At 28.9% G+C, this 16,410-nt stretch overlaps 1 protein-coding gene across 17 annotated transcripts in view; it reads right to left on the reverse strand.

Annotated features, from left to right (window-relative positions):
* Positions 1-4,410: 4,410 nt before the first annotated feature.
* Positions 4,411-16,410, reverse strand: part of LOC107436498 (sulfotransferase 1C2A) — a 128,555-nt gene continuing 116,555 nt past the window's right edge. For 15 of the 17 annotated variants that reach the window (XM_043050693.2, XM_071182446.1, XM_071182443.1 and 12 more), the window contains 4 exons: positions 12,030-12,422; positions 7,986-8,237; positions 6,400-6,616; positions 4,411-4,579 (listed from right to left, as the gene is read on the reverse strand). In XM_043050693.2, the coding sequence (XP_042906627.1) occupies positions 4,461-4,579; positions 6,400-6,616; positions 7,986-8,237; positions 12,030-12,419 (978 nt within the window). In that variant the 5' untranslated portion in view covers positions 12,420-12,422 and the 3' untranslated portion in view covers positions 4,411-4,460. Of the gene's footprint in view, positions 4,580-6,399; positions 6,617-7,985; positions 8,238-12,029; positions 12,423-15,548; positions 15,700-16,410 lie in introns of those variants that run through there. The other 2 variants (XM_043050691.2, XM_043050694.2) reach the window with 2 other exon arrangements.

Below are 16,410 nucleotides of genomic sequence, written 5' to 3' on the forward strand. Positions count from 1 at the left end.
TCCCAGCCCACCTAGCTTTTTTTTTTTTAAATAAAAAAAAAACTGATTTCATTTGGTTTTTGATGAAAACCTTGAGGTTATTTCAGTACTTAATAAGAATATAGGATTTGCTTCTAGCAAGAAAGTTAAATATTTAGTAACTATTCTTTGGAAGATTTTAGATTGTTATACTATTATTTTTATTTCGAATGGACAATCAGATAGGTGCATAAAAATTTAATTCTACTCGACAAAAAGATTCCCAAATATTTGTCTTATAGTTTATTAGAGTAAAATTTAAACATAGATTTTATTATTAATCATCTTTTACAGTTAACATTGCAATTTAAGACTGTTTTGCTTTTTTAAATTTCTATTACCCTTTTGGTTACTTTAAAATTAGTTAATGTTTCTCGCAAATCATTTGCAATACTGCGTAAAATTAATTCCTAATAATAGTTTTGGCAGGAAATAATTTTGTACAAAGCTCATTAAAAAAGTAAATATTATTGCTGTTAAGTAATAATTTCCAAATGGTTATTTTTTCAATGTGTTGTTTTTATTTAAATTTTACATAGTAAAAAGTGATATTGTCGGATTACTTTATCTTTATAATAACAGAATACCACTTGTAGTTTTAAACTGTTAATTTAAGATAAAAATCAAAATCGAATCATCATAATGGTTGAAGAAATATTAAGAAAGGATGATAAAACGAAATACTATAAGTACGTGCCTTTAAATGATGAAAAAATAACTGTTTTATACGTATTTGTTAATTAAGGAACCTTAATCCTTTTAAATCATTTTATATGTTGCATTGAGAAACAACATTTATATTTGTTGCACACATAAGTTGCTTACATCATATTAAACATTTTGGTTCAGAATCCTATAAAAATATTTGTTGTAATGAACTTAAATATTGCATTAAGCCTAGTGGGTAAAAAAAAGTGGAACAATTTAAGTTGCCTAGATATTAGTAAGGCCTGTATTTACCTGGAATAGGACTTAATTTAACATGCCATGGTTAAGAAAACTCATGCAAACTGATTCAAACTTTTTAGTATTAATTCTTCTAATATGCAGGGGTGATTGTGCTCTGAAAAAATCTGGATTTCCGGATTTTTTGCTAACCGCGATCCGAAAGTTTCCGGAAATCCAAAGTCCAGAAGTTTCAAGAAGTCATCGATCATATTTATATATAAAATTTTTTTGTATATTTTATTTAAAAATATTCAAACTACACTTTGTACTTGGCATCTCTTTCATTTGTAAATATTTTTTCTGGTAGAATAATAAATGTGATTAGAGATAAAAGTAAATTTACACATAATTATTCATTTAAATTATGCTGCATATAATTCATTTAGAATATCATTTTTTGAAAATTTAAATGATTTAAATTTATAAAGATTATGATTTTACTCAAGAAATTTTCAGGATTTTTGAGTTGGACCTACAATTACCCCTGAATATGTACCCTTATAAATGAACCATGTTATTGAGAGAATTTTTTTTTTTTTTTTGTAAAACCAAATATTTAGCAAGATTAACCAACAACTGAATAGGTGATGCATATACAGCAAATACACTGCTGGACAATTGCTAAGGACGGATAACACTATCATCCATAGCAACCACAAAATTAAAGGAAGCAAAATGTGGAAAATTAGAATAAGTGCGGGATATAGTAAGAAGAGGTATGCGTATGCAAATTTTTTTTCCACGTCTGTTCATCACGTGATAGCGCTGATAAGAGCTTTAAAGGTTTTGACGCGTGTGGAGAGTTGTTGTTTCAAGTCAAAGTTTTACAGGAAAGATTTAGTTGACGAACTTGAAATTTTCGGCATGTCTTCCCGATATCACTTAGATGATTTTAAGCGTGGCCGAATTATTGGAAAGATCGAAGAAGGGCGAAAAATAACAGATGTTGCCAGGGAGTTCGACATCGCTCACAGCGTTGTTTCACGGCTGTGGAAATCATTTAAAACTACTGGAATGTGTAGTAGGCGGCACGGGGGAGGTCGTGTTAGAAGTACGACGCCTGCAGAAGACAGATACATCGTCCTATCAGCAAAAAGGAACAGGCGCACCACAGCTCAGCAGGTGGCAAATCAGTTTCTTGCTGCCACAGGAAAGCAGATCTCCCGAAAAACTGTTGCCAGACGTTTGAGGGGAGGAGGACTATACGCCCGCAGACCTGTTGTGTGTGTCCCATTGACCAGACAGCACCGTACTGCCCGTTTGCAATGGTGTCGTGAGCATCACAATTGGACTGAACAGGACTGGGCATGCGTACTATTCTCAGATGAGAGTAGGTTCAGTCTGTCATCGGATTGTAGACGCCAACTGATCTGGCGCGAGAGTGGTACTGGTTATCGTCCAGAAAATATCCAGGAAAGGGACCGATATCCGACATGCAGTGTCATGGTGTGGGCCGGCATCATGATCAATGGCCGCACGCGCCTACATGTGGTTGCGAATGGGACTATGACGGGCCAACGATACATTGATGAAGTTCTACTTCCTCATGTTCGTCTTTTCCGTGGTGCTGTCGGTGATAAATTTGTTTTTATGGACGACAACGCAACATGTCATCGAACACTCGCTGTTCAGGATTGTCTAGACAGCGAGGGTATTCAACGCCTCGTATGGCCATCACGTTCTCCAGATCTAAACCCCATTGAAAATGTTTGGGATGCTTTGGGGAGGCAACTTGCTGGTCGAAACTATCCTCCGACAAACAAGAACACCCTCATCCGTGCACTGACAGAGGAATGGGATAAATTGCCTCAACAGCTGCTGGATAATGTTGTGCAAAGTATGATACGACGTGTAGAATGTTGCATCACACTCCACGGTGGACATATCCCGTACTGACACCTTTCTTCAAGTTGCCTGCTGACATTTAGATGCATTGTTCCATTTTTCCGTACGCAGCATCAAATGAACATTTTTTTTCTTTCAGATGTTTCATAGCTTTTGTACTTTCCAGAACAATGAATATTCTTTATTCTAATGTCTGAACAGTGTGGCAACTATACTTTATCCTACTAGGTCTCATGTCTCGCTTAATGTTATGCTACATTGCAATTTGTGATCCGTCCTTAGCAATTGTCCAGCAGTGTATAAAAACTTCTAACAATTTTTTCAATATTTTCCCTAAATTTCTTTATTTAACTGAAATTGTTTGTTTAAAAAAATTATGAATCAATCTCACTTTCTGCACTTAATTTTACAACCAGAGGAAAAAAATTTTAAATCTACTAATTCAATTTCAGTAAAATCATTGAAGATGTGGAAATATTTCAAGTTTACTTCCTGCCATTATAATATTAGTTATTATCTTAAAAATTTATAATTAAATATAATTTTAATTTTGTAATTAAGTTAATTGTAAATTTCACAAAAATAAATTCTTGATTTTTGCTACCATTTACCTAGCATTAGATGCAGTAAATAATAGTGCTATGGCACTTAGATGGTAGTATTGATTCTGTTAAAATTCAATTATATAAAAGCAGTATTTTATGTTCGATAATAATATATAAAATTAATTTATAAAATAAAAGAGTTCAATGATATTTTAGGCTACACAATTTCTTAAAAACTTAACATTTTTCCTAAATGAAGTACTTAGATTTAATTATACTTTAAATTACTCTAATCTGTCTAAATATTTAAAAAAAAAAATGCAAAATTAGTATATCAAAAGTTAAGCACTTGTAAGAAAAATTTTACTGATAAAATTTTTTTAATAAAATTAAAAAAAAAATATATATATACATAAGTCTTTTGGATTCCCAATATTCTACACCGAACAGATACTTCACATTTCCGTCATAATTAAAGGTTCATTAGTATGCTCTTAAAACAATTTGAATGCATTTTAATTTCTGTATCAAGTTAAATTATTTTCATTTAGTTGGAAGTTTTGTTCTAAGGCAATAATTTACAACTGTTTTGCTTTTGAAGCAAAACTTATTAATTTTGAAAAACAAATGCACCTTGGAAAAGTGGGTTTCTTCAAGGGGACCCACCTGAAAAAACCCGTCTGGGTTCAATAAGTTGTCTAGACCCACTTCGCAAACCCTGGTAATAAACACAATTATATCAGTATTTGCATAATCATAAATTTTAAGAGAAAGGTAAATAGTTGGCACTGTCACTGTTGGTATGTGTATATTTCTTTAAAAACAATTATACTATTTTTAAGCTGTTTAATTTTTCCAAAAAATTTTCTTAATTTTTCAAGAAAAGTCCTTAATTTTCACTTTGATAAGAGAAAAAGTAAAGACTCTGCTAATGCACTTTTTATTAAAATTTTTTTTTTTTTATTTAATGTTTCAAACTTAATGAATGATAAGAACAATTCTGTTTATTTCTAAATTTATGTGAAGCAATGTCTTAGTTGAAATGACTTGAGAGGACTGTTCCAAAAATTTTATTTGAAAATCGTATTAAAACATATTCATAATTTACATAGCATCTTTCCACAATTCTGGTATATTTGTACCAATTGTTCTTTCTTCATATTTCTTCTGTAATCTTGCGTTTTGCGCGGGTGAAAAATAATTTTTCCAATCGCCAACAATACCTGCAAATAAATATTTTAAGGAAAATGTTCTACAATTTATAAAAGAAAAAACAACAGTATGTTAGTTTTAATTATAATTAGTGATCATGTACATTTATCATAAGCAAGAAATTATTTACTATATACAGGGTTGCCACAGGCAACTAAAATGCTACTCTTTGCAACTATTTTCAGCCTGAGGCGACTATGGCAAAGTTTTTTGTCTGAAACGGTTAAAAAAGCAACTATTTTCAGGAAAAGGAGACTACTGGGAGACTTTTCTGTACTCCTAGCTATGTTTTTTTTAGCATAAATTGGTTTGACAACCTGTGGCCAGCGGGCGGGAGCTTCTGAACGCAATGAATCTTTTTTTTTTCCCTTAAAAATTTTAAACCTTTTAAATTGCAAATTTGAGATCAATTTTCACAATATATATATATATATTTTTTTTNTTTTGATGAAAAAGTATTTTTTTTTTGTTTGAATGATTTCTAGCAATTAAAAGTATTTAATTTTCTGCAAATGTACTAATTTTTTTGATATAAAAATTTATTGCCAGAACACTAACGTTTATATAAAAATTATCATATTTGCCACCAATTTGACTAAATGGATAATGGTATATGACGATTAAGTCATTTAATAAAATTTGAGTCTTTTGAAAACTTTTTATTTAGGCAACTATTTTCATGCTTTAGGCTACATAAAGCAACCATTCTGTTCATTTTTTACTGTGGCGACCCTGTTTATATGGAAACGTGATTTCTAAAAAAATAAAGTTGTTTCATCAACAAATTTTGAAAAAATTTTTTTAGAAGCGAAGGTTGTGTTTAAAACTGGAATTTATTTTTTTTATTATAAATTCTTTTTAATTTTTCATATGACAAACTAATAAGTAAGTGAAAATTTCATGTTTTTTTCATATATTTATACATCTGTAAAAAGTTATGACGTTCTTTGCAAAATAACATAATGGGAATGAAAGTCTCAATAATTTATAGTTTTAAAATAAACCAAACTACATTTAATTTACTATATACAATATTGGAAGGTAATTATAAAAAAGCAGATGAAAGATACATTCATATATTTTCTTAAAGTGTGGTTTTTTATTTTAATAAATAGTTAAACTTACTCTTTTCAGAAATATTTATCAACTTGTTGCTAAGGAAAGGGATCACTATTTTGACATTTTAAAAAGTTTTGTAAAATAGTTTTGTAATTAGTTTTTTGCCATGTTTTATAATTAAATGCCAAATATTTTTTTGAATTATTACAGAAGCAATAAGAATCTTGACTTTGCAAGCAGCAATATAATTTTTTAATTCTGATAACTGAATGTTTTAAAAAAGAATTAATGTTTAAGAAAATAAATTATATTTGACTTTATCTCCGAATGAAAAAAATACATGAAGTTATATTTAATGAAATCTACTCTTATTCATCAAAATTTTTTTTTATACAGAGTACTTAAAAATCAAAAAGCATAAAATTAAGTAAATGTGTGTAATGGATAATCACTCTAAAAGGATGTTCTAATACTTCATTGAGTACTTATTGCAGAGTTATACAGATCTCCTTTTTCTGAGTCTGTTACAATTTTTTTTAAAAAAAACTTTTATTGTTAAAATTAATTCTTGTAATTAATAGTAACTCCAGAAAAATTATTTTCTCTTCATCATTATTTGTTTGCAATATGATTTATATGTTTGCCAATTGTTGCATATATGATATGCCAAAAGAAATATAAATGAGCTGGTTTAAAAAAAAAAAAAAAAGTGTTAGTTCTCTCTTATTTTCTAAAATCTACTCTGTAATGTTTTTGAAGATAATTTCAATACCTTTCCTCACAAAATCCATTTTAGTACCATCGGATTTGATTTGTGATGACTGCAATAGCTCCCTAAGTCCTGGTGGTATATCTGGATTGTTATCTATAAGCTCTTTAGGAATGTCCGCTATCTCGGTCAATAGTTTATGTAAATGTTTTTTCATAAAGGCAAAACTACTATGATAAATCACATCTTCCAATATCTTCTCATTTTTATCCAGCATTTCCTACAGAAAAATATTCATGGGATCATTGTAAAAAGTATTGTCAGCAATATATATTTAAGATGTCTCACAAGAACAAAGATCAATATATAAGTTTTTAGAATATATATTTATAAATGACGCACATTATATTTTGTATAATACCTAATTGGGATTTAAACAAGGGAAATGAAACGCTATCAAAATCTAGTTATTCTCTATTGAAGGCGGTTGGTGTGGAAAATATAATTATTCTCTATTGAAATAGAGAATAATTATATTGGATTGCATCCTCCTCTATTGAAGGAGCTTGGTGATGGAAACATCAGATCCTGTTTGAAAGCAAGAGGAAAGAGAGGATATGTTAAACGATTACTGTAAACACTTTAGAATTTTATCCAGTGTACTACTACTTACTAGTTTTGATTTTTGTTTAAGCCTGGCTTACCTCAATAGTGATATATTTAATTTTGACAACAATTCAGGTTGCATAAATATTGATTTAAGAACAATGGGCAAATTTTAGTAATAGTTTAAAAGGTACTGAATAGAATCGAAACATATACACTTACCACATTGAAATGAAATTCACACTATCTTACAATAATTATATTCAAATTTTAATGACTAATTATTATTTATAAGGAGATTAATAGATATCTTATAAATGAAAAAAATATTTTTATTGTAACTCTTGTTATTTTTCACGGGTTTGTTATTTAGGCCATTGTCTTAAACTAATGTATTTAGTATCCACCGAGCTAGAAAATCTATAATTTGACAACACAAAAACCTTATCGAGATAGTTAAGAAATAAAGGGATTTGATAACTTTTAAAATTTTCGCAGATTTCTTACTCAATGTAAAGTAATAGTTATATACTTAGTAAATTTGGAGACTTAATTTACTTTGCATCTCTCTTTTTTTTTTTCTTTCTTCCCCCAACCAATATGAGTAATCCTGAAAAATTCGTCTTGCATAGATAAGAAAATCAAGGCATTTTTCTACTGACATTTAGAAGATTATATAACCTTTTTGAGAATGCTGATTGTATAATCAGTTGTATACCTTATCAGAAGAAATCTGTTTGAAAATGTAAGACCTACTATATTGCTCCCATTATAATTGGGCAAAGGCCTTGTATTTAACATATTTTGAAAGACACTGCCAAGTGAAGTTGATATCTAATAACCAGTTTATTTATAAACATTAAATGTGCTTCACTTAGCTTCTTTTTTTTTTGATGTTTTTCTCCTCCGTCCATATTTCTCTTACAGTTGTGTTGCTCAAGTGTGGTGTGAAATTGTTAATTACTGGAGAATTTATAAAGAAATGATTTATAAGTGCCCTAGAATTAGTTATACTTTAAAGTAAACATACGGGTTTTGTATACCTTGTACTTTGGGTCCATAAACTCTGCAATCTTTAAGATACATGTTCTTGCATCTTCTTTCAGCTGTTCATAAGTCAAAAATAAAACATTTGGGTCGTTTCTGTGTTCATACCAGGAGAGCAGTGTATCAAAATAGTCGCCACAATCGACTTCACCTTTCATGAAAAGCTCAAAGAAGTCATCAAAATTTCCGTCTTCAAATTTATACACAGGATTGCCTTTTGTGTGATGATAGAAAGAAACTAGACAATCCTAGAAAATTTTAACACCCAGGTTACTTAATTATCAATTATTTTACTTAAATAAAAGAAAAATGACACACCACTTTATTCCATGAAAAAATTAGTTTTATAGGGAATATCTAATTTTATTTAAAATAGAAAAATGATAAATGTAGTCTTGACCGAAAAAAGAAAACAGACCACCCTGAATAACTTCTATTCTAGTGATCGAATCTTCACGTTCTAGGACTCAGTTTTAATGGTTCAAGGGGGTGACCTTAAACATGCTAATTAATAAACGCAGACGATATTTTAAGTTTCAAGATTAGGCACAAAAACGTACTTTTTCTGAATAAACATACTTTTTTTCGACGCATTCGCATTTCTGACACTCGCACTCAGGCAAATATGCTCCCAATAGTTTGGTCAGGAGAGCGGTCCAAAGTTTGAGTTAATTTTATTTTTTGCCGTATATCGCCACATCTCGAGAATTTTTTAAACTCATTGAAAACTTTTTGTGCACAATTATAAAATTCCTTTATCCAAAGCTAATCCATGTAAAAAAATTTATTTTAGTAATATTTGTTATTATTTATTTAATAATATTAAAAAAAAGTTTAATTAAAAGGCACGCAAATTTCCATAATTTTAGAGAATGTAATTTTTAACTGACAAAATTTGATCATATTTAGCAAAATTTGGCATAATAGCTCCTGAGATATTGAATTTAAAAAATACCTTTTCTAATTTTTTTGCACATTTGTCTGCACTGATTATTTTGCATATTTGAGGTAGCATCCTTGGAACCATAAATATTGAGTTCTAGAATGTAAAAATCCGATCATTAGATCAAAAATTACTCATGGTTTTCCGTTTATTTTTCGCACATTACAGTGCGCAAAGTGAAAAATGGTACGCTTGCATATCTTTTGTTTTTATGATCGGATTTCTACGCACTAAGGTACAGCATTAATGGTTCGAGAAGTTGTTAATTAATTTATGCAGAAAATATTTTAGACACAAAAATGTACTTTCAAATGCATTAGAAACAATAAAATTTATTAACATATATAAATATCAAGAAGAAAGAATTGTTTATGTTCATAAGAGATGATTCGAAGAACAAACGACGGAAGAGCGCTGACAGAACCTGTTTTTCCGTAGCACGACTCATCTTTACTGTGTAATAACTCTCGGGGAGAACCGATTTTTCACGTTATTGTTAGTAATACTCAAAAACTAATGGCGATTCAATTGTCATTTTTGTGAAAAACGGACGTTAAATCGCGTTTGTTCCTTTGTCTTCACATATTCGTTTAATTTATATTCTTGATCCTCAAAATATAGAGGGTAGCCGCAATATGTAAGTTATGATAGCAATAGAGGTGAGCGGTCTGAAATTTGGTATAGTTAATTTAAATTCTATTTTTGCTTATTTTATCATATCTATAAAACCATTAAAGCTAATCAAAGAAATTTTGCCATTAGTCATAAAAATATTTGATCCAAAGATAGCTCCATGCCAAAAATAATTTTTTACGATTAATTTTTATATAATTTAGAAGGTCGAAGAAATTTTGAATTGTAAAATATGGAAATTTTTAGTACATTTTAAGATGTGTATTTTTGAAGTTAAAAATTTTACCAAGTTTGTCGAATATAGTTTCTGAGTAATAAAATTTTCGAATAGTTGAAATTTTAATTTTTATGAATTATAAGACCACTTCTGTTGAAATGTTGCATTTAAGCATCTTAAAGCATCGTTTAAAATCATGTAAAATGTCATGCTTTTTAATTTAAAATATTTTCGGCAAATATTAAATTAAGTACTGACAAACAATAAAAATAGCTTAAAAAGTATTTTTTACATAAAAAAAATAAAAGAGTTTTGATAAAAGAGTTTTTCGTAACTGTGCAAAAGTTTTGTATTGAATGCGTTTAAATTGTTTTAGAACTAGAACGAAATACATAAAAAAATGAGATTAAAATTAGAGAGTTACACTTCTATCACTCTTGACAAAACTACTCGGCCAAAACCGTAGCCAATTGAGCCAGATATAATATATATAACTGATCACGATTTACCCACGATGATGCCGCTTGTATGGATCCAATTACAGACAAATATATTTAGAAGCAAACGATAATTCTAAAATTATTAAAATGCAAACGATATTTTATTTTTATAAACAACTCAACTTAGATTTCGTGGTTCTGTACAAATTCTCTCTTGATAGTAATAAATCACTAGTTTTGAGTGGTGTTTTGGAACTACATTAAGCTTATTGATAAGCTGTATATAAAGAATTAACAAGCGGGAAATGAATGAAGAAAAAGGCTAAAACGTTGTCATTGAAATCATGCTATTTTTGAAAACAAACAATTTATCGTGAACTGAAGAAGTATAACCAAAAAATTAATTAGAATTCTGAAGGATAGATTATTTCGAATAACCAAAATAAAAATATGCAATTGGCAATCGTTCCCTCAATATCAATGGTGCTTAAGACTTAATATGGATAAGCAGGTAATTTAAGTTTTCTATTTCATTGTTTTATATTAAGTAGTAAGCGTTGCTCCCTTCTTGCAAATCTGATTAAAATATTTATTATTTTTTAAAAGCTTTGGTTGTCAAACACGCATTTTATCTTAACCTCACACATTTTGTCTTGACTTATATTTTATGATATTGTTAAGAAGTAAAAACAGTTATCAGTTAAATGTTTTTAATATAAAATAAAAGATGAGTAACATTGTTAAAACATATGTCATCTCGGAGCTACCCAAAAGGTTTTCCGCGGAGTCCTAGGTCTCGATAAAAGAGTTACAGGGGTTCTGAGATCTAAGATTTATTTTAATCAGTTATTTTTTTTGAAACCTGCAATTATATTCATGCCTAATCAATTTTCCTAAAATCTGATTAATTTATATATAATCAGTAAAATTTCTATCCAATTGATATTTAATATGTCTATTGTTTTTAAGAAATTATTGAAATAAAATGCCAATGGAAAAAAAATTCGAAATTTAAAATCTACATAATTATTATAATAAGAATAAATTGAATAAATTATAAAAAGAATGAGCATTTATAAAAAGTAGCGTTTTTAAAAGTTAGTTTTAAAGGAGTTTCCCATCGAACATTTCTATTCAAAATTTTCTCTTTTCGTCGAATTTAATTATTTCGTTTAACGATATATTTAATATGTCTATTATTTTTAAAAAATTATTGAAATAAAATGCCAATGAAAAAAATATTCTAAATTTAAAATCTGCATAATTATTATAATAAGAATACATTGAATAAATTATGAAAAGAATGAGCATTTATAAAAAGTTGCATTTTTAAAAGTTAGTTTTAAAAGAGTTTCCTATCGAACATTTCTATTCAAAGTTTTCTCTTTTCGCCGAACTTTTCGAGTCAAATTTTACCGATTCTCAACATTTATAACAGTTTTTTTTCGTTTTCTTTTTAACAAAACTATATTTCTGCCTCATTTTCAGCTTTTGCACTAAGCAAAATTTAATACAAAGCGAGACAAAATGCAATTTTAGCCCTATACCGATTCAACTATCTGAGATTAAATCGATTTTTTTTAAAAAAATATTTATAAAACGATGAAAAAGTTTCATTCTTCATATTAAATATATTCAGAATCATAATTATTAGTTGTTTTTCTTTGGTTAATATGTGCGCAATTGCTAATGGACTTTTATGAAGTTGGTGTTCCACTACAGGAAGGGTTGTTTATTTAGGGTTCCAGATCCGAAAAAATGGGAACCAGTGCTTTAATGTATTTAAAAAATGATCTAAATAGTATACCTTTGGATTTCTTGCTATATATATATATTTTGCATTAGAAGAATAAGGCGTCATATGAAAAGGTAGATGCATTTTAATAGCTCCTGGCCGCTTCATTGTTTTTGCAGCTTCTGCCCCTGTCATTTCCAAGAAAGGAGTATCCAGTAAGAATTCTAGTATAGTTTGAAATGGTTTCCCTTCACGTAAAATGCTCCCAATTATGTGTTGAATCCAAGTTGTTCCACATTTTGGGTAGGTCACTATGAACAGATCATCTGAACGAGGCTTGTAAGCTAGGGCTGACCTAAAAGCTTCTTCTGAAAATCCTCCAGGAATACGGAAACCATCAACATCTCTATAAAAAGGCGTTTTTGGTTTCGTCTTTTCACTTTCTTTACCAGGGGTCGCCATTATCTAAAATAGAAGGAAAAAAAGTATAAAATGATTTCAATAAGTGATTCCGATAGATGAAGTTAAGTAAGACGAGATTTGATGCGCTAGATTAGTCTCTGAATAATGCGTCATAGACTACCTGATAGCTCTAGTTACGTGATAATTTAAAAAAAAAACTCGGTACATCAAGGATGCTTCACACAATTCGGTTTATAAAAAATGAGCCACAATATTTACAAATGCCGTTACACGATATTTACAAAACCGTTCTACAATATTTACGAAACTGAGCCACAATATTTACAAAATCGTTCTACAATATTTACGAAACCAAGCCACAATATTTACAAAACCGTTCTACAATATTTACAAAACCATTAATATGCACATTACCTAGCTAATCAGCAGATTTACTTGGGCAATCCATTAAAGGGCGGAATCAAGAGTTTTTCTCATCTTACTTAGGTTTAATACCACCGACAAGAAACAATTGCAGCTCTTTTATTGAGGTTACGTTGAGATTCATATTGTATAAAGATTAGAAGCATAATTACGAGAACACATGTAAAAAGAAACTTGCTATTTAGATTAGCAACTGTTTCACAGTTTCTCTGCTCAACCAGTTTCACAGTGGTATAATGTTGAAAACAGAATGAGAAACCTCATCGAAAAATATAATTTAGACTTGAGCAAATGAATCAAAATGCTACCACTAGGCATTAATGTATATGTTACCGGCAAAGTTTGAAATTCGGCATTCTATAGAATCCTAAAACTAGCTGGTAATGTATGAAACGATTTATATTTCACACATTTCCTATGCATTCTATAGAATGCTAAATGAGAAACCGGAAAAAGTATAAAATACATCTCCGATTCGTCAAAATGTCATTTAAAAATGTCAAATTCAAAATGTCATTCAAGACTGCCATGTTGCAACAAGTAGGTAAATTTTTGATATGAAAATTTTGTTTCCCTTAATACGAAAGGCAGAAATTATGTTTTGTACAACTTTCATTTTTCTTTACGCATTTTGAATATTTTTTTTTAATGGCACTCTCATTGTTTTTTTCAGAATAACATTTTTATTTTTGAGAAATGCACTTAAATTACATAATAACCTCATCAGGACGTTTTTTTCATACTTGCCTAAATAGCATTGGTCATTCTATAGAATGCCTAGGTATTATACACAATGGCATACGTAGCTAATATGCAGATTAACTTGGGTAATTCATCAAAGTACGGAATCGAGAGTTTTCCGTAGTTTACCAAGGTAATGTGTGCCTTAACGGTTTCCGTATCGTTAAAGTTGAAAAGTTTGTTTTTCTCTTTCTTTCAGTTAACTTGTTGATTGTTTGATTGTATTTATTCAGTTGATTCTTTAGATATTGATTCATTGTATAGTTTTAAAGGGATTAATGATTGGCTCTATCAAATAATGTGCTGATTGTTTGATTGTTAGCAACTTGATTTTTTACAAAACGAAAAATAAATGAATAACATTATGCTTATTTATTCATACAGAAACGTTTCAGCAAGATCTTATTTTCACTTTAACAAATGCCAAGCAGATAAATGTGCAGATTATCTGGATAGTTTGTATATTTCTCAGGTAGTTTGAAAAATGAAACGTTTTTTTCGGCACTTTAATCTGCACTTTAGCTAAATCATCTGCAGAATAACTGTTTAAAAATAAAAAGTATTTTTAAAAAAAGGATTTACTCTACAGTAAGTAAACAAAATAAAAAGTATTTAAGTGCTTTGTTATGCCTTAAGTATTGCATTTTCAGTATTTTAAGCATTACTTGAAAATTTGTTATCAGAAAGTTTTCATCAGAAACTGCAGATTTTTTTTTCAAATCTTTAATGCTACCAAAAGTAATTAAGTTATAACTTTCCACCTATCGAATCTGTACGAGAAGTTAACTATCACAAATGAAGAACAGAGTAGACAAAGGTTCTACAGTCCATGGTCAAATCATTAGACGCACTAAGATCCCATATAAAATATTAATTATTAGGGGATACTACACAGCTTTATTGTTTTTACGTGACTGACACTGGTTTGCACTTGTTTACGTTCGTGTATCAATTGATTAAATTAGACGATATATAATATAAATTTGATGATTGGTTAAATTAGACGATATATAATACAAATTTGATGATTGGTTAAATTAGACGATATATTATTTAAATATAGAATATTTATTGTATCAAGCATTTTATTAGTATATCATAATAATTTGACCGAATTATTAGACGCACTGTAGTTTTTTTATAATTACATGTTTTGCACGAGTTTCTATGCAATACTTTTATATTTAAACATACATGTAATGGGTTTTTATTCATGGGATTTTTCATATATTTACTATTTGTATTTATTTGTAACGTATTGCATTACAATGTTAACTAATTGATGCACGAACGTAAACAAATACAAACCGGTTTCAGCTACGTAAAAACAATAAAGCTAAATAGTATCACCTGATAATTAAGAATTTACATCGAACACCTCTATGGGTGCGTCGAATAATTTGGCCAGGTAAGTGAAGGTTTAGTGGTACTGAGAGAAGAAACTTAAAAGTTTATGAGCTTCCGATTACTAAAACTTATAACTCTTTAATACTCATTTAAACTGTTCACATCATGGTGTTCTCACTTTTGGCGTTTTAATTTATTGCCTAAATAAAGACTTTGTAAGGCTACTTTTCCATTATTGGCTTCTAAACGCACCCTAAACCTTGTTCATTAGAGGGGAAGAAAAAAAAAGAAAAGAAAACGTTCAAAAATTGTCGTGTGCTTAATCATTGATTTAATAATAGACTTGGCAAAACAAATCATTATTGAATGATAAAATAAGATCTTTTCCCGAGATATTTAATTGTTTCAAAAGCATAAAGTTTTAAACCTTCCAATAAGCTTTTCAAATAGTCTCATGAAATACATATTTTCAAATTGAATTGCTCAATTAGTATCTAAAAACACGAAATTTAATAGAGAAACGAAATTTAACGTCATTAATCTGCTTTCTTAAAAGAGTGCATTAAGAGTGCATTTAAAAGAGTGCATTTGTGAGTACATTATTCATCGTCGCATTTAGGAACAATATAAGCAATAAAAATGAATTACTTAACTTACTTACACTATTACTTCAAATATCCTTCACTTACACTACTATTTCAAATTTCCTTGCTCAGTTAAATTCATAACCGCATAATGTTTCCTCCATAGAATGTAACGTAGTTAAATATCTCATCATGCAGTTTAATATTAACATAATTTTTTAAATTTCATCCTGTTAAAGGGTTTTGATAAAAAAGATAAAGTTTCTTTTTCGCTTATGTATTCTTCATAATAGTTTTGATTCATGATAAGGAAAGATTGTATCTAGTATCCTTTTTATAGATTTCGTTGTTTCCCGTACTTTTTTGCTGATCGTTCATTCTGTGAAATCTTTCCATGATCTTAACAAGATAATAAAAAATGTGTTAATTTAGTTTTAATTTCAGAAGGTTGTGTTAAAGTATGCCGAATGTGATAATTTAAACAGCAGTAATAAAATCACATTTTTAATTTCGTTGCTAAGCATTTTTCTTTCAGATCAAAATAAATATTTTCTCAAAAAGCACACTTCTTACCTACGTATCCTCTCTGTTCTGCTCCTCTTCTTAAAAATTACAATTGATTGTATAATTTTAAAAAAAATAGTACAAATTTTAAATTATTGAGCTTTTTGTGGGAAACATACTTAGTATTGATTCTTTTCACTATATTTTTACACCAAAATATCATATGATCAAATATCAAGAATACAATATATAGTATATATATCTTATTTATAGTATATAAACCTTATTTTTAGGTTAATTAATCCTCCTTTATTACACATTTTTTTACAGTGAGTTGTCTTTGAGAAGTATTAATCTTAGGTAATAAAGTTATTTTTAGAGCAACTCATGAGCATTTTGTACTTTTAAAATGTAAGAATATTTTAAGTGAT

This window comes from Parasteatoda tepidariorum, chromosome 6 (genome assembly GCF_043381705.1).
Source record: "Parasteatoda tepidariorum isolate YZ-2023 chromosome 6, CAS_Ptep_4.0, whole genome shotgun sequence".
Lineage (NCBI taxonomy): Eukaryota > Metazoa > Arthropoda > Arachnida > Araneae > Theridiidae > Parasteatoda > Parasteatoda tepidariorum.